Raw genomic sequence first — 21,605 nt, 5'->3', positions numbered from 1 at the left:
AAAAGCAATCAAGAAAAAGGAACTAATAAGTTAAGCAAAATTCCAAAACTAGGGAAAGGGATAACCAGGGGGAAGGGGGCGGGGGGAGAGGAGGAGGAGAGAGACAAAGGGTGTTGAGGATAAGGAGAAGAGAAATAGTGGGAACAAGATTGCCTTAAAATACGTTAAGCTAAAATGATTGAAGAGACATAGTACTGTGTTAACAGAGGAAGAGGGGGGAAATCTTAATTGGAGAAAAATGTGTTAGAGACAAATGGAAGAAAATATAAAACTCAGCTCATAACTTTAAATGTGAATGGATAAACAATCCAATAAAATGAAAAAGTGACAGATTGGATAAGAAAACAGTACCCCACAATCTGTTGCTTACAAGAAACACATTTTAAAAAAAGATATAGAGTAAAAATGAAGGTCTAGAAAAAAAAGTTTTCCATCAGGTGAATCCAGAAAAGCAGAAGTTGTAATTATGCTATCTGACAAAGCAAAAGCAAACATTCAAAACATTAAGAAAAGATGAACAAGAAAATTACATTATTTTGAAAGGAACCATAAACAACAAACCAGTATCAATATTAAATTTAAATGCTCTAAATGCCTTAGCGTCTAAATTCTTAAAAGGAAAAAATTAACTGAATTACAAGAGAGTAAAATACACAGTAGTAGCAGATGTTAATGTCCCTTTCTCAGTTTTAGATACGTCTAACAAAAAGAAAACCAAGGGGAAAATGTAGAACTGAACAAAATGCTGGAGAAAACAGAACTAAAAGACTTATGCTATCTTCTAAAATGGGCCTGCTACAGACACACACACACACACACACACACACACACACACACAGACAGACAGACAGATAGATAGATAGATAGATAGATAGATAGATAGATAGATAAATATACACATATACCACAACAGGGAACTTTTTCAAAAACTAACCATGTACAATCTTAAAAAGACCAAAATAGTAAATATATCGTTTATAGATCATAAAGTAATAAAAATAGTAATCAGTTCATGTGGCACAAACAAAAGACACAGACCCAAATGGGGACTTTATGATAAAATATTAAATAATTAGTGGGTCAAAGAACAAATCATAGAAACAATAAATATATGAAGAAAATTATATTTATGAAACAAACCAAAACTTCTGGGATGCATCTAAAGCAGCTCTCAGGGGGAAAAATCATATCACTAATATTAACAAGAGAAAAAAAGAGTATTATTGGACTGAATATGATTTTTCAAAAATTAGGGAGCTCATAAACCTAAAATAGCACAAAAGAAGAAATATTAAAGTTTAGAAGAGAAATAGATAAACTAGAAGCCCCTCCCCCCAAAAACCTCCAGGTATAGAAATTATAAATAAAACTAAAAGCTGGTTCTTTGAAAAGACTGATAAATCTTTAACCAATCTGATTAAAGAGGAAAGAAAATCAAGTCAATGAAATACCAGATGAACAAGATGAAATCATAACAAAACCAGAGGAAATAAAAAGAAAAATCAGAACCTATTATACAGTTATATGCAAACAAATCTGAGAACAGAAAAGAAATAGAGGATTATCTTCAAAAATATAAAATACCCAAACTAATAGATCATCAAATAGAGATCTTAAATAACCCAATCTCAGAAAAAGGAAATAGACCTAGTGTAAAGTCCTTCCAAAAGGAGTTTCCAAAGAAGAAGGGGGAGGGAGGGCAGGGAAAACTCCTGCCCCTGATGAATTTACAGGAGAATTCTATTAAACTTTTAAATAACAATTAGTACCAGTAGTACACAAATTATTCTCAACAAATGAGAAAAAAGGCATCTGGCTAGATTCCTTTTAAAAGATAAACATAAGCCTAATACCAAACCTTGGAAAGATACAATTATCATTAATATCAATTCAAAAATTTTAAATAAAATCCTTTCAAACAATAGCTATTCATCCAAGAAATCATTCATTATGACCAAGTTGGATTTTATTCCAAGGGATTCAAGGATGTTTCAACATTGGAAAAACAATCAGCATAATCTTAAGAAAAAAACCTCATACTACATAATTACTTCAATAGATTCAGAAAAGGCCTTAGATAAAGTACAACACACATGTAGGCCAAAAACCCTATAAAATATAGCCATAGAGGGATCTTTTTTCATTATCATAAGAAGTAGCTATTTGAAACCAAATGCAAGTATCACATGTAACCAAGATACACCTTTCCCAATAAATTCAGCAGCAAAACAAGGATGTCTACTCTCCCCAATGAAGATAGCCCAGGACCTTGAATCCATGAGCTTTGGGAAGAGCAGTGTCCCTTAAGACTACTCCTTCTGCCTCCAGCTCAGCCATCATCTTGAGAAGCATCCCCCATGGAGATGTGACCTGGAAAGTTGCAGGTGCTAGAGCCATAATTACTAAAGATCCAGAAAAGAAAATTCTTGCCACCAAAAATCTTAGCACTGTGAAGTAGGTCAACTCAGAAAGTAATAGAATTTATCATTGGAAATGACATTCTGCTTTGCAGCTGTATCTAAAGGACCTTTCTATCTTATTTGTATCTGAAACTTTCCAAATGTATTGTCTTCCCATCAGAATGTGAGTTCTTTGAGAGCAGGGACTCGTTTACTTTTCTATTTGTATCCCCAGAGGTTAGCACAGTGCTTTGGACATAGTAAGCACATAATTCTTTTTTCCACTCATTCATATACTACATAAACTGTTTGCAAAAATAGAGGAAAGAAGTACCTTACCGAATTCTATGAGACAAAATTTTTTTCCATAATACCTAAACCATAGAGAAAAAAAATTAAAATCATGGAACAATATCACTACTAATAGCTAACATTTATGTAATACTTTAAATTTTCAACTCTTTTTATTCACAATTTCTTATTTGGGCCTTACAGCAGACCTATATGATAGATAAGTACAGGTATTATTCCCCTTTTTACAGTTTAAAATTCAAAGAAAAATATTAAATTAAATATTAGCAATGAACATATTAAATTATCTGAAATATTAAAGTATTATCAAAGATGAGCAACATATTCAAGAAATTATTTGCTATGATCAGATTGAATTAATACAAGGAATGCAAAGATGCAAACTCTAAACATGATATAACAAAATTAAAACAATGTGATTATGTTCCATAGAGACATAGATATAACAAAATTAAAACAATGTGATTATGTTCCATAGAGGCAGAAAAAGTCTCCAAAAATATTGTATCCATTTTATGTTGAATAATTTTTAAGGGAATAAAAGGATCTTTTCTTTAATATGACCAAAAGTATATATCTTAAATCAAGACCCAGCAGTATTTGTAATGGGAAAAACATGGATGAGACGAAAGAAGGGTGATTAAATTTTTAAAAAGTAAAACACAGAAAGTCCCAATAAGATAAGAGTTAAAACAAGATCCCTCATTTTTTCCACTTTTATTTGACATGGTGCTTAAAATGATAAGAAGAAAGACTTTGAAATTGATGTAATAAGAATAAGCAAAAAAGAGGTAAAATTATCTCTTTGCAGATAATCTGGTTTACTTGGAGAACCCCAGAGAATTCATGACAAAAATAGTCTATAGCTAATGTTGAGGGTAAGACAAAGTTCAGGAACCCTAAGACTGGAATTCCCAGACAGGGTCGTTGAGGGGGGGTACCCCTCAAAGCCCAGAGTATCAGAGAGGGTTGAGGCTGTCTGGAATGAATTCACAGCCTCAAGCATTCTTTAAGTCAAGGTGGCAAAGATTTATTACGCTTTTCAACAGGCAAGGTAAACTGCAACCTTACAGGGGTACAGGTAAAGTTTATATAGGTTAAATTTTAGTAAAATATGTGCCAAATATGTTAATTAGGTGATTCAGGGTGGGATTAGGGAGTGGTTAAGGAGTGGTCAGTTCTTAAAGGAACATGCACTTTTTGTATCTACTGTGCAGGTATCTTACCCAGAGTTCACTGGGAAATAGCCCAAAGTGGGGCTATGGAGAGGTGTGGTTTTAGGCCTGAAACATCACTAAGTCTACTAACGGTCAGGGCTGACTGGGAAATACCCAGGCTACTCCCATCAGTGTCTTGTTAAACAAGATAAATGTAAAGGAGTATACATATGTCTAATTTTAGCATGCATATGATAAGTCAGTGAGTAGTAAATATCTCTATGACCCAGTACGCAGCCAGTTCAGCCAGTACACAGCTGGTTTAAACTAATAAATTCTATTGGTACATCTGGCCACTGTATCAGGAAGAGAGATAATGTTTTGCTGGAGCGTGCTGTCCTGCTAGAGAGAAACTGCTAGGGACAAGTGTTTTGAGGCTAGGGAGAGATGTGATTTTGGAGCTGGCTATAATTTTGTAACTGGAGTCCAAGCACAGGCACCCAAAGGAGAAATGTGATTTTGGAATTGGGATCCAAGCATAGGCACCCAAGCACCCCATCACCTAATAGGTTTAGTAAAGTGGCAGAATAGAAAGCAAATTCAGAAAATTAGTAGATATTCTGTTTATGTTACTAAAAAAAACTAGAGGAGACATAAGAGCAGAAAGCAATGTGTTGAATATATGATAATTAACCAACCAAGATAATATGATAAAATACATAGGTAATATGATAAAACAGTTTTTACAGAAAAAAAAGAACGCCTCAAACAAATTGAAAGAGATTTCGTATTCTTGTCTGGTTACACGTAGTGAAAAGGATGATATCCAAATCATTCTATAAGTTTAGTATTATACCATTCAGATCATCAAAGGAATATTTTATAGAATTAAAATTACAGCAGTTAATTTGGAGCAATCAAAGGTCAAGAATATCAGGAAAGATAAATTTAAAAAAAGGAAAGAGGCTGTTGTTGGCACTACCAGATCTCAAATGATACTATAAAGCAGTAATTACCAAAAGTAATTGGTACTAGATTAAAAATAGAAAAGTAGATCTGTAGGATTGACCAGGTAACAAGCTTGGAAACAAACATGTACAGCACTCCTAAAATAAAACAAGGTCCTGGGGAAGGGATTGCTTACTCAAGAAGAACTATGGAGAAACTGAGAAGCAATTTGGTAGATTTAGATTTACGTCAGCATTTTATTATACCTTGTACCACAATAACTTTCAAACCAGTAAATGACCTCTATATAAAAAAGTCAGTTTTGTCATTTTTTTAGTAGAATAGAATGAAATGTTTTATCTTTTACCATTATAGTGAAAAAAATTTGTAACCAGAAAAGGGATAAATAAAAGAAAATCATCAAAGACAAAAAACATAATCTAAATTATTTAAAATTTAAAACACAAAGGAACATAAAATCATTCTAACTAGAATCAGAAAAAATACATGTAATAGGAAAGAAAATCTTTGCATTAAATAACTCTGCTAAGTCTTTTGTCCAGATTCTATATGAAACTGACATATGTAATGATTGAGCCATTCCTCAATAGGCAAATGATCAGAGAAACATGTACAGTTTTCCAGAGAAATGCAAATTGTCACTAACTACCCCCCAAAAATTCAGAATCACTAATGATAAGAGAAATGTAAATTAAAACAAACTGGAGGTACCACCTTAGTTACGCTCATAGGTTAACAAAGACTAAAAGAAAGCTGGTGGGGAGGGAGGAAGGGGGATTATTTAAAGGGCCATGAAAAGGTAAGCAGACTTCATTGCTAGTAGAACTGTGAATTGTTTCAACCATTCTGGAAAAAATACTAGAACTGTGCAAGAACAGTTACTAATTTTTCATGCCCTTTGATCCAGAGGATCACATTAGTGGTACTATACATCTGAAGAAGCAAGAAAAACACAACTCTTTTGTATACTAATGTTCATAGGAGCATTACTTGTGATAACAAAAAGCTGAAAACAAAATATATGCTGATTGGGAAATGGCTGAACAAATTATGGTATGTAAGTCTCATGGAACCTTACAGCATATATGAAGAATTCAGAGAAATACTAAGATGATTTGTGTGAAAAAATGCAGCTTGAAGAAAGCTGAGCCAGAATACCACTGTAAACAATGAGTACAGTTTTAGAAAGTCAACATGGAAAAACATAAAAATTCTTGTCAGATGTGAGTCAGTGTTAGATATCATACTACCAAAAGTTAAAAGCCACCTCTTTGTTTTCTGTTATTAATCAAAATGTTTTCTAAAAGAGTTTGTTGGAAAGTATCTTGCATCAGAACAGTGTATGTCGTGAAATTTATTTTTAAAAATAAAATAAAATCAGGTTTTTTATACATGCCCTAAATGTGGTGGTGTTATCTTTTGGGTTCTTTTAATGGTGTTTATTTTCTATAATTTTCTTAATAAAAATACATTCCCTCATCAGGCAGGAAGCTGCCAACTCTTAATACATCCTACTGTTTTATTTCCTCATTAGCAAGATTGAGTTTTAGCTTAAATCATAAATTCAAACTAAATGTAATAGTAATGGTAAGAAGACTGAGTAGTTTATATCCCTCAAGGGGAAAAAATGCTAAACACAAGTCAAAGAGTAACCAAATGGATGAGATTGAAACCTAACCATAAAAGTTAGTTTTAAAATGATACATTATTTGTTCACTATATAAAATCAAAATGAACATTGACTTGACTTTTTGGGTTTTGGCAGATCCAAGTTGATGAAGTACAGAAGCTGGTGTATTTTGAAGGCACCAAAGACTCCCCTTTAGAGCATCACTTGTATGTGGTGAGCTATGACAATCCTGGAGAGGTGACAAGGTTGACAGATCGTGGCTACTCTCATTCCTGCTGTATTAGCCAGGTATTAACTCCTGTCTGAATGGTTCATAAAGACCCTGTCCATATTTTGAAGTAAGTAAAATTGGATTGTGTAGCAATTTAACTCTTAGGCACATTAAACTTACATCAACTTCTCCCTGAAGGTATATATCATAGGATCATAAAAAGTTAAACCATTATTCTGTCCCCTGCCATAGCATAGTATAGCTCAAACAGAATTTGTCTAATTCACATTTTAAAATCTCTTTTTTATGATACCATGGAGCGAAAAAAAAAAACCACAAGGAAATGATTGTCTCTTTTCCCTTTCTCCAGCATTGTGATTTATTTATAAGTAAATACAGTAACCAGAAGAATCCACACTGTGTATCCCTTTACAAGCTCTCAGGTCCTGAAGATGACCCAGCACGCAGAACAAAGGAATTTTGGGCCACTATTTTAGATTCGGCAGGTACTCAGTTTGTTTAAATTTGACATTAAACAAGAACAGTGAATTGACTAACTGTACCTCTATTATATGTCTGTACATTGTTGGGCTGATCTTTCTTTTTGTCACTGTCACCACTTAGTTTATTCATTCTACCTTCCCCAGAGTATCTGTTAGATAGTGAGATTAGACAGGCTGCCACCTACGTTTAGTAGAAGTGGATCTGGGAAGCCTTTTTGAAAATAACATTAGAAAACCTATGATAGATTCAAGGGTGCTCTCTGTACTTATAAATAGCTGTGTGGTTTCCTAGATGAGCAAAAGGAGAGAAAAATGTGTGGTGACCTAAACACTGTTTGTTTTTCCAATAAAGCTTTCCAGCCAGGGAGGTTGCTTCCTTGGGGAAAAGATGTAATAAATAGTTACCTTGAATACACATGAGACTTCTTTTTTACTGCTAGGTCATAATGCCTGAGGACTACGTGTTCATTTAAATGACTCAGTGTCCTAAGAACAAACTACAGTCTTGTTTTAGCACCTTTTAAGTATGCCCTGTTCCAGAACTCATTTTTATGTATATATTTATAAATTTTGGTGCAACTCCAAGTTACTGGTATACTTAATCCACATAGAAGAATTCATAGCAGTATAATTTAATTTCTACTCAGATTGTAACACAAAGGAAACTTAATTTTACCTCTTTAGGTGGAGATGAGGGCGGAGATGCATATAGTCTTAGTGAACCAAATACAGTTTTGAAATACTCCACTTGGTCGTTCAGTGGTGGAAATAGCAAAACTAGTGCTGGCTTGACTATCAAAGTAAGCTACACTGTACTTGACACAGTGTGTTGACCACTTCTGATCCAGTCCACAATTGCTTTGTGTGTGTATAATTGACTTTAAATGCCTTTCTTTTGTGCTTTGAGAACTACACAAAACATATTTGCCCTCCTCTGATGTGGGTCTTTTGATATGTTCATTAGAATCTTTTGAAGATGAATGCTCTTGCTTCATTTTCAACCTGCCAGTTGAAGACAATGGATAGTTATTTGTGTCAATGAGTGTGTGTGTGTGTACACATGTGTAGTTTGTTCTTGTCCAGGAGGAAAATAGGACTGCAGTACTCCTATAAAAATGCCCTTTGAAATGAAGGTTGTATGACTAATGTGATAATATGCTTAATGTGAATGTATATGTAGAGCCTATATCAGATTGCATGCTGTCTTGGGGAGGAGGGAGAGAAAATTTGGAACTCAGAAGCTTATGGAACTGAATGTCGTAAACTAAAAATAAGTAATTTTTTTAAAAAGTAATTAAGGTTGTATTTTCTTGGCCCACAGGTCCTCTTCCTGACTACACACCACCAGAAATCTTCTCATTTGAAAGTACTACAGGATTCACATTATATGGAATGATGTACAAACCTCATGATCTACAGCCTGGGAAGAAATATCCCACTGTGCTGTTCATCTATGGTGGTCCTCAGGTAGGTGTGTCACTTTCAGTAGCTATAATGAGGTTGAATAAACTAGGATTTTGTCCATATGTCTAGTGTCTTGAATCCTCATAGGTTTGAATGTATTAGTATGTGTTTAATAAATATGATAGATAAGTTAATTGAAATTTAAGAGATTTGATTTTGTCAATTTATTCATGATTAACTAGGCTTTAGACTTGAGCATATAACCAGAATTGCAGAAGACTGATTTATAAATCAGTGAATCAGTGTATTAATTTACCATGAAAACGGTGACTACCAAATGGACTAGAATATTTGTATCAGTCAGCAAGCATGATCTCATCTCAATAGGGAAATTTGTTTATAAAACTGATTGAAATTAGAAGGGTTTTTTTTTAAATATAGGGTCAGAGCAAAGGAATTTGGATGCTGTTAAAAGATATTATCAGCACGTTCAGTAGCCCGATGATATTATCCTCCACTCTAAGGAAATACCTGCCAAATAGCTTAGAACATTTAGACGAGCCAGTTAAAAAGTACATGCTTTCTCTCAGTTCTAGATGAACAATGACAAATTCTTACTCTTAAGTTCTTCTTTGTCTGGATTCTATATTGGGTATTGTTGTTTGAAGGTTATGTTAACACCCACATTCCACAGCATTAAAGTAAGGGTGAAAACAAGTATCAGTGTGTAGCAATAATATCTGTCTTGTAGGTATTAGACATCTTTTAAGCTTGTATTGTGCATATTGTTCTTTCCAGGTCCTTCCCTTCAGTAAAAATATTTGCCACAAAAATTTTGATAGGGACAGAGGATAGGAATATAATTATTGTATCTACACTTCAGTATGGATTCGTGATCTCATCATGAGAGTTTTCCCCTCCACTGGTACCAATCATAACCGTACAATGTCTTTTCATTCTGCCCTTGCCCGTGTCCTTCCATAAATCCTCCATAGAGAATCTGTAATTGTGGTAGAGGCTGTCAGCCAGGCTTTCTAATGTTTTGTGAATATCTGTGCGATATTTGTACCATCCATCCTTTTAATCTCTCATTCTTGCATGTAGTAAAACCAACTCTGCTAATTCCTTTATTTTGCCATTCTGATGAGAACATATAAGGTAACTTTCCATTTAGCTACCATTTCTTTTTTTTTTTTTACTTTGCTTATAGTGAGAATGGCTATAGATATGGTTCATTTCCTCCTGTGGTGTATCAACTTGTTGGTCATTGGATACTTATTTCATATTAAGAGTAACAGCAGTTAAATATTTATAGATGGTCTAAAGCCTTTGCAATTTTTAGCACTTTATTCCCCCTCCCATACTATTTTTTTATAATCCCTCAATTGTCTTCGCTGTGGAAGTGAAATGGAATTGCATAGGTTTGAGTGCTATTTTATATTTTTAAGTTATTTATTTATACACACACACACACACACATATATATATATATATAACATTTTATATATTATACTTATTTTATGATTTATATTATATTTCATGAGTCACCAAGGCCAAAAAATTCATGTTTTAGTGGCCAACATGCTGGTAATGAGTTTGTTCTTCTTTAGCAAGGTTGGTTTTATTCAGCAGACACAGTCTCTTGCTGGCAGTATACTCAGAACTTTGCTAGCCTGGTAGAATTTGCCTTTGCCACAGCCTCTAATCCATGATGAGGCATCAGAACAAGTCTTTTGTGGAGGTATCATATCCAAATTTTGGGGTGTGGGGTGGAGATTGACTATTATTTCAGGGTTTTACAACACTCTCCTTATTTCGTTTGAGAAAAAAAATTACATTTTCTTTTTTTCTTTTTTTTTTAGTATATTTTATTTTAAACTTAAATACAAAATAAGAAAAAAGAAATTTAATACTAAAACTAAAATAATACAAGATAAGTAAAGAAAAAAAGGCATTGCCATGTGCACAATAGAACATGAGAGGATTCAAAATATACAGCAATAAATTTCCATTTCAAGAAAGCCTCTATAATAAATACTACACGTTGTGTTGAGAGCTGTCCATCTTTTCTTTGCTTCCTTATAAGTTTTCTTTTGTTCTCTGCTGTGCACTTTTTACTTTGTTCTTTTTTCCCCTTCTGCCTATCCGTCTACAATTAAGTATGGACACACACACAATACATATATATATATACACACACACACACACATACATACATATATATACACACAAAGATACACATATACATACCCATACATACACTTACACATATATATATACCTGGATAGCTATAATTATACTCATATATAGTCATATACATTCATATGCATCTATGTAAGACCAGATTATATTTATTTGTCCTCTGTTTCTCTGAGGAAGGATGACCTCCTCTTTCATAAGTCCAAGTCTTTCATGTTTTTCCAAGTCCACGAATTCATCGTTTTCTACAACAGAGCAATATTCCAACCTTATACTGTCCAGTTGTTTTAAATAGTCCAAAATAGCATTGATGAATATGGCTGACACATAGTATAGTTTCCCTATTTTTCTCTTTTGATTAAATCTGTTTTAGCCTTAACTTCATCCAAGATCATGATTACCACCCTGCTTCTTTTTGCCTAACAAATTCTACTCTTGATCTTTATTTTGTTTGTGTATATCTCTTATTTCTTATCTCTCCTGACTCCTCTACTTTACTTCTACCCACTGCCTTGCCCTCCTGTTACTTAACCTACCCCCTCCAAGGATCTGTCCCTTATCCTCCCATTCCCATTAATCTAAACACCCATCTTTATCCCCACTTTAACCTATTCCCTCATTCTCCCCTCTAAAGATCCCTCTCTTATCCTCTCCCCCTTCCGTATCTCCTTAGCATTTCATTTCTTTCTGAATTTAGAAGGCTTTTATACTCTTCTAGATATATATGTCCCTCTTGAACCCATTCCCAATGAAAGTAGGTGTCCAGAACTATCAGCCTTCCTCCCCCCATCTAATTCCTCTGTGTTGGTTCTTCCTCTCACACTTCATTTGTATAAGATAAATACTCTTTTTAGCTGTTCCTAAAAGGTTTTACTTTTAAAAATCATATCATGCTCAGGTCTACCCCAGTCTTTCTTACAAATTACCCAATTACTAATAACAATCTTAGACATACGTTTTACATTTCCTCATAAAAATAAACAGTCTGTCTTTATTTAGTCTCTTATAATTCGTCTTTGGTATATACTTTATAGTTCTCTTGGCTCTTGTATGTCAAATCTTCTATTAAGTTCAGGTTTGTTTTTTAACAAAATTCTGAAAGTCTGACAATTAATTAAATGTACATTTTTTTTCATTCAGGATTATGTTTAGTTTTGCTGGGTAGGATATTCTCGGCCAGAATCCCAGTTCTTTTGCTCTTCGATATATAATGTTCCAAGACCTGAGGTCTTTTAGTGTCACTGCTGCTAGGTCTTGTGTAATTCTAATTGTGACACCACCATATTTAAATTGTTTTTTTCTTATTGCTTGTAATATTTTATCCTTGGGCTCTGGGTTTCAGAATTTGACGATAATATTCCTGTGGGTTTTCCAGGATCTCTTTTGGGTGGTAATTGATGGATTTTTTTCTGTTTTTATTTTCCCCTCTTGTTCTAATGCTTCAGAACAATTTTTTAAAATTATTTCTTATATTGTTGTATCAAGATTCTCTTTTTGATCATAGCTTTCAGGTAGTATGATTATTCTTATGTTTTCTCTTCTTGATCTGTTCTGCAGATCAGTTGTCTTTCTTATAAGATGTTTCACATTCTTTTCTATTTTTTCATTCTTTATAGTTTGTTTATTATTTCTTGGTCTCTTATGACTTTGCTGGCTTCCCTTTGCCCAATTCTGATTTTCAGGGAGTCATTTTCTTCCTTAAGATTTTGGATCTCCTTTTCTAATTGTTGACTTTCTTTTCATAATCTTCTTGTTTTTCTTGGATTCTTCTTTTTTTCAGTTTTTCCTCAGTCTCATTTGATTCTAAAGTCTTTTTAAAGTTCTGTGAATTCTTTTTGGGCAGGTGACCATTTGACATTACTCTTTGGGGGTAGAAGAGGGTTTCTCTGCTTCAGTATCCTCCTCTGAAGATGAACCCCAGTCTTCTCTATTCCCATAGTAACTTTCTGTGGTTGAAGTCTTTCTCCTTTGTCTGCTCATTTTTTTTATATGTAGTACCTTATTTTTTCTAATCACCTCTAGCCCTGGGATGTGGGGGATGGTGCTTCTGGCCTCAGATCCTTCAGTTCTCCCCTCTGGTCTGGAACTGAAACCAAGACCTCTAGCCTCCAATAAGTGCCCATAGCCAGTGGTGTCTCGGCCCACTGCTTCTGCACTCACTGGGCTTGTGCTGGTTCCTTCTGATGTCTCAGCAGCACTGCTGAGTCTGGCCGTTCCTTGTCAGCAGAGGTTCCCTCAATTTTCTCTGGCTCAGATGGCCTACTGCCCTCACTGACCTGGGGGTAAAAGTTTCTGTGGCAGGGGTTAAGGCTGCCTCCCAGCCCAGCTAACCTCAGGGCTTGCCTCTTGTTTAAGTGGAACTAGGCCTGGAGTCAGGAAGACCTTAGTTCAAATTTGGCTTCAGACACTTACTATGTGACACTGGGCTAGTTACTTAACCCTGTTTGCCTCAATTTCCTCATCTGTAAAATGAGCTGGAGTAGGAAGTGGCAAATCACTTCAATATCTTTGCCAAGAAAACCCCAAATGGGGTAACGAAGAGTTGGACATGACTGAAAATGACTAAACAACAGCATATTCACATGCAACAATTTGTTCAGCCATTCCCCAATTGGTGTCACCTACTTTGTTCCCTGTTTTTTGCTACCACACAAAGTGTTTCTCTGAATATTTTGATAAATATGCATATGGAGCCTTTCTCTTTGGGATATATGCTTAGAAGTGGAGTTGCTGGGGCAAAAGGTATAAACAGTTTCGTGACTTTTACTGCATACTCCAAGTTGTTTTCCAGAATAGTTGGGCTACTTCATAGCACCATCAATAGTGTATTATCGTGCCTGTCTTCTCACATCCACTCCAGCACTGATTATTTCTATCTTTTATCATCTTTGCTGACTTGATGGCTGTGAGATGAAACCTCAGCATTGTTTTAATTTACATTTCTATTATTAATGATTGGGAGAATTTTTCATATGGTTTTGATAATTTGCAATTTTTCCATTGACAACTCTATATTCTTTTGCCACTTACCTACTGAAGAATGGTTTTTGGTCATATATTTGTGCTAATTACTTATATGTTTTGGATATGAGACTTTTATCAGAGATATTTGATTCAGAGATTTTTTCCCCCGCCTAACAGTTCCTCTCCTTATTTTTAATTTACTTTTAAAAAGTACTTAATCACATAGCAAAATAGTATCAACAGCAGTTGAAGCAATTTGGTCGTTTTAGCAGTCATACCTGCTTCACTCTTTTGCATGTAAATTATTTTGTAGAATTTGACTGATGTTATATTTCTTTCTCAGGTGCAGCTGGTGAATAATCGGTTTAAAGGAGTCAAGTATTTCCGCTTGAATACTTTGGCATCTCTGGGTTATGTAGTTGTGGTAATAGACAACAGGGGATCTTGTCATCGAGGGCTTAAATTTGAAGGTGCCTTCAAATATAAAATGGTGTGTGTACAAGAAAACATTTGCTTATTAAACGTCTTGATACATTATGTGGCATTGGTCAGTGTAAAACCCTGAGAGTAAAAGGGAGAGAGAGTAGGAAGCTGGTGATCAATAAAACTTATTAATTCATCTCTTCTTGTTTGAAACCTCAGAGATATAAGACAGAGCTACTTAACCTAGTTTGTAGAAGTATCCCTGACTTCTGATTTTCAGAGTTTGAGATTAAAAGTAACATTGCCAGTTTGCAGTTTCCTATATCATACCAAGAGGCGTGTTTGAGCTTTGTTCTGTCCAGTGCAAAGAGGGAGGGAGACCAGGTGATCAATGTCTCCTTGTGACAAGCTTTTTTCTCTCTACAGGAAGCTTAAAATGCTACCTTTTAGAGATGCTCCCATGTTATACCTGCTGCATTTGGGAAACAAGAAACTGATGTTCCTTTTGCACAGTAAGACAGTTACAATATTTGCCAGTGGATTCAACATGCTGAGTAGGACATGGTGACTTTTTCCTAAGGTCATTTCTTTGACCTTATGTTGTACTCTCATGTAAGACTTTTTTTTCTGGCTTAGAAAAATATGTCCTGGCATACTGTATCTCTCTGAAAGTATTATGTTTAATGATAGGGATAGAGATTGGGGAAACAGCAAATTATGCTGTCAATTATGACTTCCTTTTCATAATTTCAAAATAATAGAGGTATTAGCTTAGAAAAGAAGTCTTAAGGGTAACTTATTTCCTGTCTTTGGGTATATGGAGGCTTGTCACAAGGAAGACTTTGACCAACTGATCTCCCTCTTCACAGAGGAAGAAGAAGTGAAAATCAGATAGCTGTGACAAGGAAAGTACTTTACAAGTATACAAAAAAAGTACTTTATAATTATAGGGGTAATTAAATACTAGCAGAGTCTGCTTAAAGGAAGTTATAGAATTGCCGCATATAAACAAGTTTTCAAATTGATATTGCCTTCTGTTTAGCTGATCACAGAATTTAAGAGCTAGAATAAATCTTGTAGTCTGACAGTCTCATTTTACAGTTGACAAAACTAATAATAATACAGTGATTCTAAAATAAATAAGGCATAGATTCCATTTTAAAAACTGATAGATTTTAATAAGCAATGTTGTAATGCTTATAGTTAAGCCCTAACAGTAAAATGCACTCCTTTTCTTTCAGGGTCAAATAGAAATTGAAGACCAGGTGGAAGGACTTCAGTACCTAGCATCTCAGTATGATTTCATTGATTTGGATCGTGTGGGCATCCATGGCTGGTCCTACGGAGGATACCTCTCTTTGATGGCATTAATGCAGAGGTCAGATATCTTCAGGGTATGTGAATTCTTTTAGACTTATTTTTGAGACACAAATTGAAATATCTCTGTGGCTTAGGGATAGAACATAGGGCAGAATTCTTCTAAATGAAACATCTTTTTTTGTTTTAGAGACTCAGAAAAGCTATAAAATATCAGAGGTTTACATATGTTAGTTTTCCATAAGGCATATAGACATAAAAGATTCGTCAACTTTTGACAACCAGTTATTATTGGAAAATTTTGACCACAAAGGCTTAAAAAAATTAATGACAATTAAGTTTTTAAAATAGCATGACCTATAGAAATCGATATCATGCATAATGCCATAATTAATAGCAGCAGAATATTTTTATTCAGCCATCAATGTAAATTCAAATGACTAGCATGATTATGACTGGCTACCACCTGTGGATAGGCTTGGTAGGATATTTAAATATGAAAGTGTATGTGGCATCCATAAAATTAAATTATTTAATTTTTAAATTTAGCCTTTTGTTGTTTTAAACCAGCAGACTCAAGGGGGACTTTTAAAAAATCATAGCAAGAGCTATGGAACTGAAAGCAGTCTACCCCAGATCACACAACTGTCAAGTAGTAAAGTGAGGATTTGAACTCATGTTCTCTGATTTCAAATTTTCCTTTATTTGATAATGCTGTACTCCATACACAAAGCTGATATAACCAAGATGCCTTCAGCATATATACTCTTAATTAATTTTTCCAGTAGTGGAGATGGATTTGCAATAAACCATCCACAGTTTCTTTTTCAGTCACCCTTTTGACTAAAGAGTATGCATTTGTAAAATTATTCATCAAGAAAAGAATGCAGTGTGTGCCCGAAAAACAGTGAAACTAATTCGCCACCATACTTGAAATAACATTTACAATGTGACTAGAACTAAGAGCCATCATGTACAGTATAAGAACATTTTTAGCTTATACATATGCAGTTGTAAGTATTCATTGCTAGTCCTTTCCTGGCCCACATTTACTTGTGATTTTTGTTTTGTATAGGTTGCCATTGCTGGAGCTCCAGTTACCCTGTGGATTTTTTATGATACAGGATATACAGAACGTTATATGGGTCACCCTGATCAGAATGAACAGGGCTATTACCTAGGATCTGTGGCCATGCAAGCAGAGAAGTTCCCTTCTGAGTAAGTGTAGTCTTTTAATCATTAAGTAAAATTTAAAAATTAAATTTTTATTTTAGGGCCAGTTTTTAATAATTTGATGGAAATACTAGTTCTGGGGCAGTGGGGAGGGTGGGGGAAAAAATAAAATAAAAAATGCACGTCAGAGAACAAAAGAAAAACTAGAAGAAAGTACAGAAAAGCTGGGTAGCTTTGAAAACAATGTGTAGTGTTTATTACATAGGTTTTCTTGAAATAGAAGTTTATTGTTTTATGTTAAATCCTCCCTTGTGTTCTGCTGTGCACATGGCAATGCTTTTTTTCTTTTATAATTTTGTATTTAAGTTTAAAATGAATAAAAAATTTTTAAAAAGGAAATGCCAGTCTTAAAGTGATTTTATAGAGTTCTAAGATAATACCTTTACTTACTTGAATAATCATTATTATAATCCTGGTCATGTAATTTCTTTTCTTCCACCTATAATTAAAGAAATTAAAGATGTAATTCTACTAAAATGGAACAAAAAAGATGTTAAAATGTTTTTATACAATATTGGATAACTGCCCTATTCCTGGAAAAGAGTATGACTGATAGTATGTCTGATTTTACAGCCAGTTTCTCTTAAGGAAATTGGACACACCCACCTTCTATTTCATTCTTGATTTTTTTCCCCTAAGATAAAGAAGCAAGTTAACATCTTGTCATTTTGAAGTTAAATTGTTAGAATTTGATCACGATACATGAGGAAGTTGGCAAATAGTAAACAGAGCTATATATTAAATTATGTGGCTCCCCTAGGTATTCCAGCATATTACCTAATACTGTATGTTTTGTCTTTGCCAGACCCAATCGTTTACTGCTATTACATGGTTTCTTGGATGAAAATGTTCACTTTGCACACACCAGTATATTACTGAGTTTTTTAGTAAGGGCTGGGAAGCCATATGATTTACAGGTAAGTTCCCATGCACCATCTAAATTAAGATATGACAATATCATATGACTGTCAATTTTCCTGGTTAAGAATTCTGTGCTACACTTTGGCCTTATGAGCTCAAGATTTTTAAAGAAGACATGATGTGAAAAGTAAATGGTATTTCCTTTCATTCTGATAAGCCAGAGTAAAAGGTTAAGTTTTTAGTTCTGGCTTCCTACTACGTATGAGAACCAAAAGCATAGACCTGATTAAATGCCTCCAATTTGACAAAAATTGAAACTTGGTTAAGGTGGTGCTGAGAAACTTGACTATCTAGTTCCATAGCTCAATGTTTTCATACTCCGTTTCATTCTTTGTAAACACAGAAATGGCAAGAGGAAGTCAATTTACTCTTCTTTTCCTTTTTTCTCTTAGTAGGTTGAGGAAATGATGCTTGATTTCAGTCAGAAAGGCAGAATCTCTTGATGTCATAATCTTTTAGTTCTTTATTCCCTACTTTCACCATTAACATTGATCCATGTAATCCAGAAGTCAAAAGGTTATCTCTTCTCAAATAAAGTTTTCATCATTTAAAACCCACTTCTGGGTAGTGAGAAGAGTAAGTTTCCTTCTTCCATATCCCCATTCCACTACTTACACATAGTCACACATGCCCTGAGCAGATCTGCTTTTTGACTCTGTTTGTTGAATTGTCATGGGCATTTGAATTTGAGGGAATACTCTGAATCATCTGTTGCAGATTAGTAGGTGTTTTAATGATAAAGGAAGTTGGAAGAAGAGGGGGTGTGTCAGAAAAGTGGATGATATGAAAAGCCTTTTTATGGACCTCTGATGACTATGTGTATATATGTGTGTGTTTGTAACCTCTCTGAAAGGCTACCCTTATTGCATATTGTTAATCTTGTTAGACATCTGTTGGGGAGATTTTGAAAGAGATTTATAATTATTAACTGCTTGTCCTTTGTGTTTTGTGATATTAATTTTTATTTTTAGATCTATCCTCAGGAGAGACACAGCATAAGAGTCCCTGAATCTGGAGAACATTATGAACTGCATCTTTTGCACTATCTTCAAGAAAATCTTGGTTCACGAATTGCTGCTCTGAAAGTGATATAATTGTGACTTTTGTGGAACTCTGGTACATGGCTGCTTAACCAAATGAGGAGGTTTAATCTGTAGAAAATGTAGAAAACTGATCATCACATTTTGGTGCCTGCTACATAACATCCACTTCTGAAAGTAAATTTGGTGCCATACAGGAATCTACAATACATGAATAGCAACCTCATACCTTAACTCACACAAAGAATTGAACAATGTAAACTTCCATGGGACACAGCAATACCATGAGAATTACTGAGAGAAGCTAAAACATTTGCAGCACATATCAACACCATCATATTTCTACCTTTTAAAAGCATTGTAAGCCTCATGGATTTAATTGGTATATTTTTACATCATATTTGAGTTTGTTACGTTATGGTAATATTAGGTGATTGGTTCACTACAATTCCTGAATCTCTGGCTAATTACAAATTTGATAGCACTTAAGTATAATTGAATAGCTTATGCTTCATTGCTTGGGGTGTGTCCAGCATGTTAAGAAGTAATCACTATTAAACCTATGACTTAACCAATGGTTAATGATTTTAAGGAATAATACCTAGTGACCTAAAGACACTCATTTTCGTTTATTCAAGTTCTTCCCAGTTTTTCAGTGAGTTTCAGCTGTGTCTAGTAAAAAAAAAATACTAATTTTTCTTTAATGATATGACAAGATGGGTTTTACCTGATTTACTTTCACATAAAGGAGAATAACTGTATTTGTAGCATGGTTTTAACTAATCTTATGGTATTAATAATTACATGCAGATTAATTTTAAATCGAATGACAATAACTTAAATATTTGCAGGCTGTTTTTTCCTTTAGGAAAAGAAAAGTATATATTCACTTTTGTTCTTCAGAAAATATGTTGGTACCCAATTTTCCATATAATTTCCTTATATTGAAATGTTCTAGATTTGTCAGAGACAAGGGGAGGTGGGGGGAAGATGGAAGGGAACAGGGAGGCCGGAGTGAAGATATGGGTCTTTTTAAGTCCACGGTGTAAGTAGGAGTTGGCTGGGAAATGTCATGAAAAATATTGGGGAAATGAGATTTTAACTCTTAGAATATTGACTAAGAAAGCCAAAGTAAAATAATCACCCCCAAGCCAGCATAATCCTAAACTGACTATATTCAAGGGAATTCTTTTTAAATTTTTTAGAAATAAACATTTACATTCCCTCCTTTTTAAGTGGTTCATTGAGCACAAAGAGCTTTTTGGAAATGGCAAGCTTAAAGTAGAAATTTAAATTTCCAACAGATTTCTTTATCATAAGTTGACCCCCTTAGTGATGCATTATTCTCTTCTTTATTGTTTAAAAATTGTATATAGTTTCCTATTTTAAGTTTCCCTAAAATAAACTCTGATAATGAAATTATTCTGGTTTACCCCAACATTTGAATGTCCAAGGGTTTTCATATGCTTTCAGGTACTGATTGGGTTCCTACTGGAGTGTTGGGGTAGAAGGGCAGAATTTTCTTGATGCTAGGAGACCTGGGTGAGAGCTTAGCAGGAAGGAAAATTTAACTTTAAAAACTTACCCAGCCCTGCTAATCACAGGCATTAATGTTTTCTTGGAACAATAGTTGCTATACTTATGAGCAAGAGTTGCCAGAGAGAATGTGGAAGTTTCTTTTGCTTATCACGTACTGACTGTAGATTTTTGTCTACAGAACATATACTTGTCACAAAGATGTTATCTTTGTGGCAAGTTTTCACCTCATTACAAGAGGGGAATAAGAAATGAGGGAAGCCAGAAGTGATAATGTACCAATGTTGGTTATTCATTTGGGAAAATTCTTCCCATATTTTGACTGTAGTATATATACATACCTATCTCTCTGTCATCTCTCTCTCTCTCTCTGTGTATATTTATCATATATACATATATATGTATAAACTTACATGTTTAATATCATCCCACACCTAGATTTGTTTATATTCTTTTGATTTGGTTAACTTCATACCTCCTGCAACCCAAGAAAATATTTCCCCCTGTGACTTGAGTTTTACTTGACTAGGGAGATGCATGCTTCTGTACCAGTAGTCTCCAAGGATCTGTGATCATTGTAGACAGTGTGCAGAACAGAATGGGTATCCAGCAGTACCACAAGCTACTGGACAAGTATTCATTTTAAATCTCTTACTTTGTAAAGCTGTCTCTTTACAATGGCATCTCTTGCTTTGCCAAAAGAAAAAGGAAAATACTCAAATGCTGCTGCATACTGTTCTAGTGAAACACACGGTTCGTTTTTAGTTTTTCCCTTTTCTCCATCCCAATAAATAAAGAAATTGGAAGTTCTCATCACAATTCCTAAGCACTATTTCCGTTCTTTACCAGCAAAGAAATGCTGTCACATCGGCAGCCTTACTATGAACATGACTGAATTTTTTTTCAGAAAGGATACTTGATTGGATGTGCTGTTCTTAAAGGAAATGAAGACTCATGTTTACAACGTTAGCAAGCAATGGAAACCTCCACCGAGATTTCACTGGTAACATTAACTATAAGGAAAGCAACTCATCAAGTGGAAGTTTAAAACAAGGAGCATGTTTGGTGAGAGCCAGAAAGTACCGGGGTTAAAATGTAACCTGGGTTACTCATTGTCTTGATAAATCCCCATGACCATTACTGAGTATAGTTATTTGAAATAACTCTAAAGACTGTAATGGGTGAAACTTATACTGTACTGACTTAGAAGAGGTAATGATGTGTAAGCAGGAAATCCTCTTCCCACAGTTCAATATTGACCATCTTTTCTCACTACAAGAGATGTGTGTGAAGAGTAGCTAGCAGCTCTACATTACTTGTGAGAAGAGAATAAGGGCTGCTCTTGAGGGTAGCTTCCTCCTCTCTTCCAAGGCCTCAGTTTGAAAAT

The 21,605-nt window shown here is 34.5% G+C and overlaps 1 protein-coding gene across 2 annotated transcripts in view; it reads left to right on the top strand.

Annotated features, from left to right (window-relative positions):
* The window catches only part of DPP8 (dipeptidyl peptidase 8), a 66,751-nt gene extending 45,714 nt beyond the window's left edge, over positions 1–21,037 (top strand). For both annotated transcript variants that reach the window (XM_036735196.1, XM_036735195.1), the window contains exons 13-20: positions 6,603–6,755; positions 7,049–7,184; positions 8,503–8,648; positions 14,092–14,238; positions 15,413–15,565; positions 16,564–16,706; positions 17,527–17,638; positions 18,614–21,037. In XM_036735196.1, the coding sequence (XP_036591091.1) occupies positions 6,603–6,755; positions 7,049–7,184; positions 8,503–8,648; positions 14,092–14,238; positions 15,413–15,565; positions 16,564–16,706; positions 17,527–17,638; positions 18,614–18,736 (1,113 nt within the window). In that variant the 3' untranslated portion in view covers positions 18,737–21,037. The remainder of the gene's footprint in view (positions 1–6,602; positions 6,756–7,048; positions 7,185–8,502; positions 8,649–14,091; positions 14,239–15,412; positions 15,566–16,563; positions 16,707–17,526; positions 17,639–18,613) is intronic.
* The last annotated feature ends 568 nt before the right edge of the window (positions 21,038–21,605 follow it).

This window comes from Trichosurus vulpecula, chromosome 8 (assembly GCF_011100635.1).
Source record: "Trichosurus vulpecula isolate mTriVul1 chromosome 8, mTriVul1.pri, whole genome shotgun sequence".
Taxonomy (NCBI): Eukaryota; Metazoa; Chordata; class Mammalia; order Diprotodontia; family Phalangeridae; genus Trichosurus; species Trichosurus vulpecula.
The sequence above is the reverse complement of the archived record's forward strand: the minus strand, read 5'-3'. Positions and strand labels throughout refer to the sequence as shown.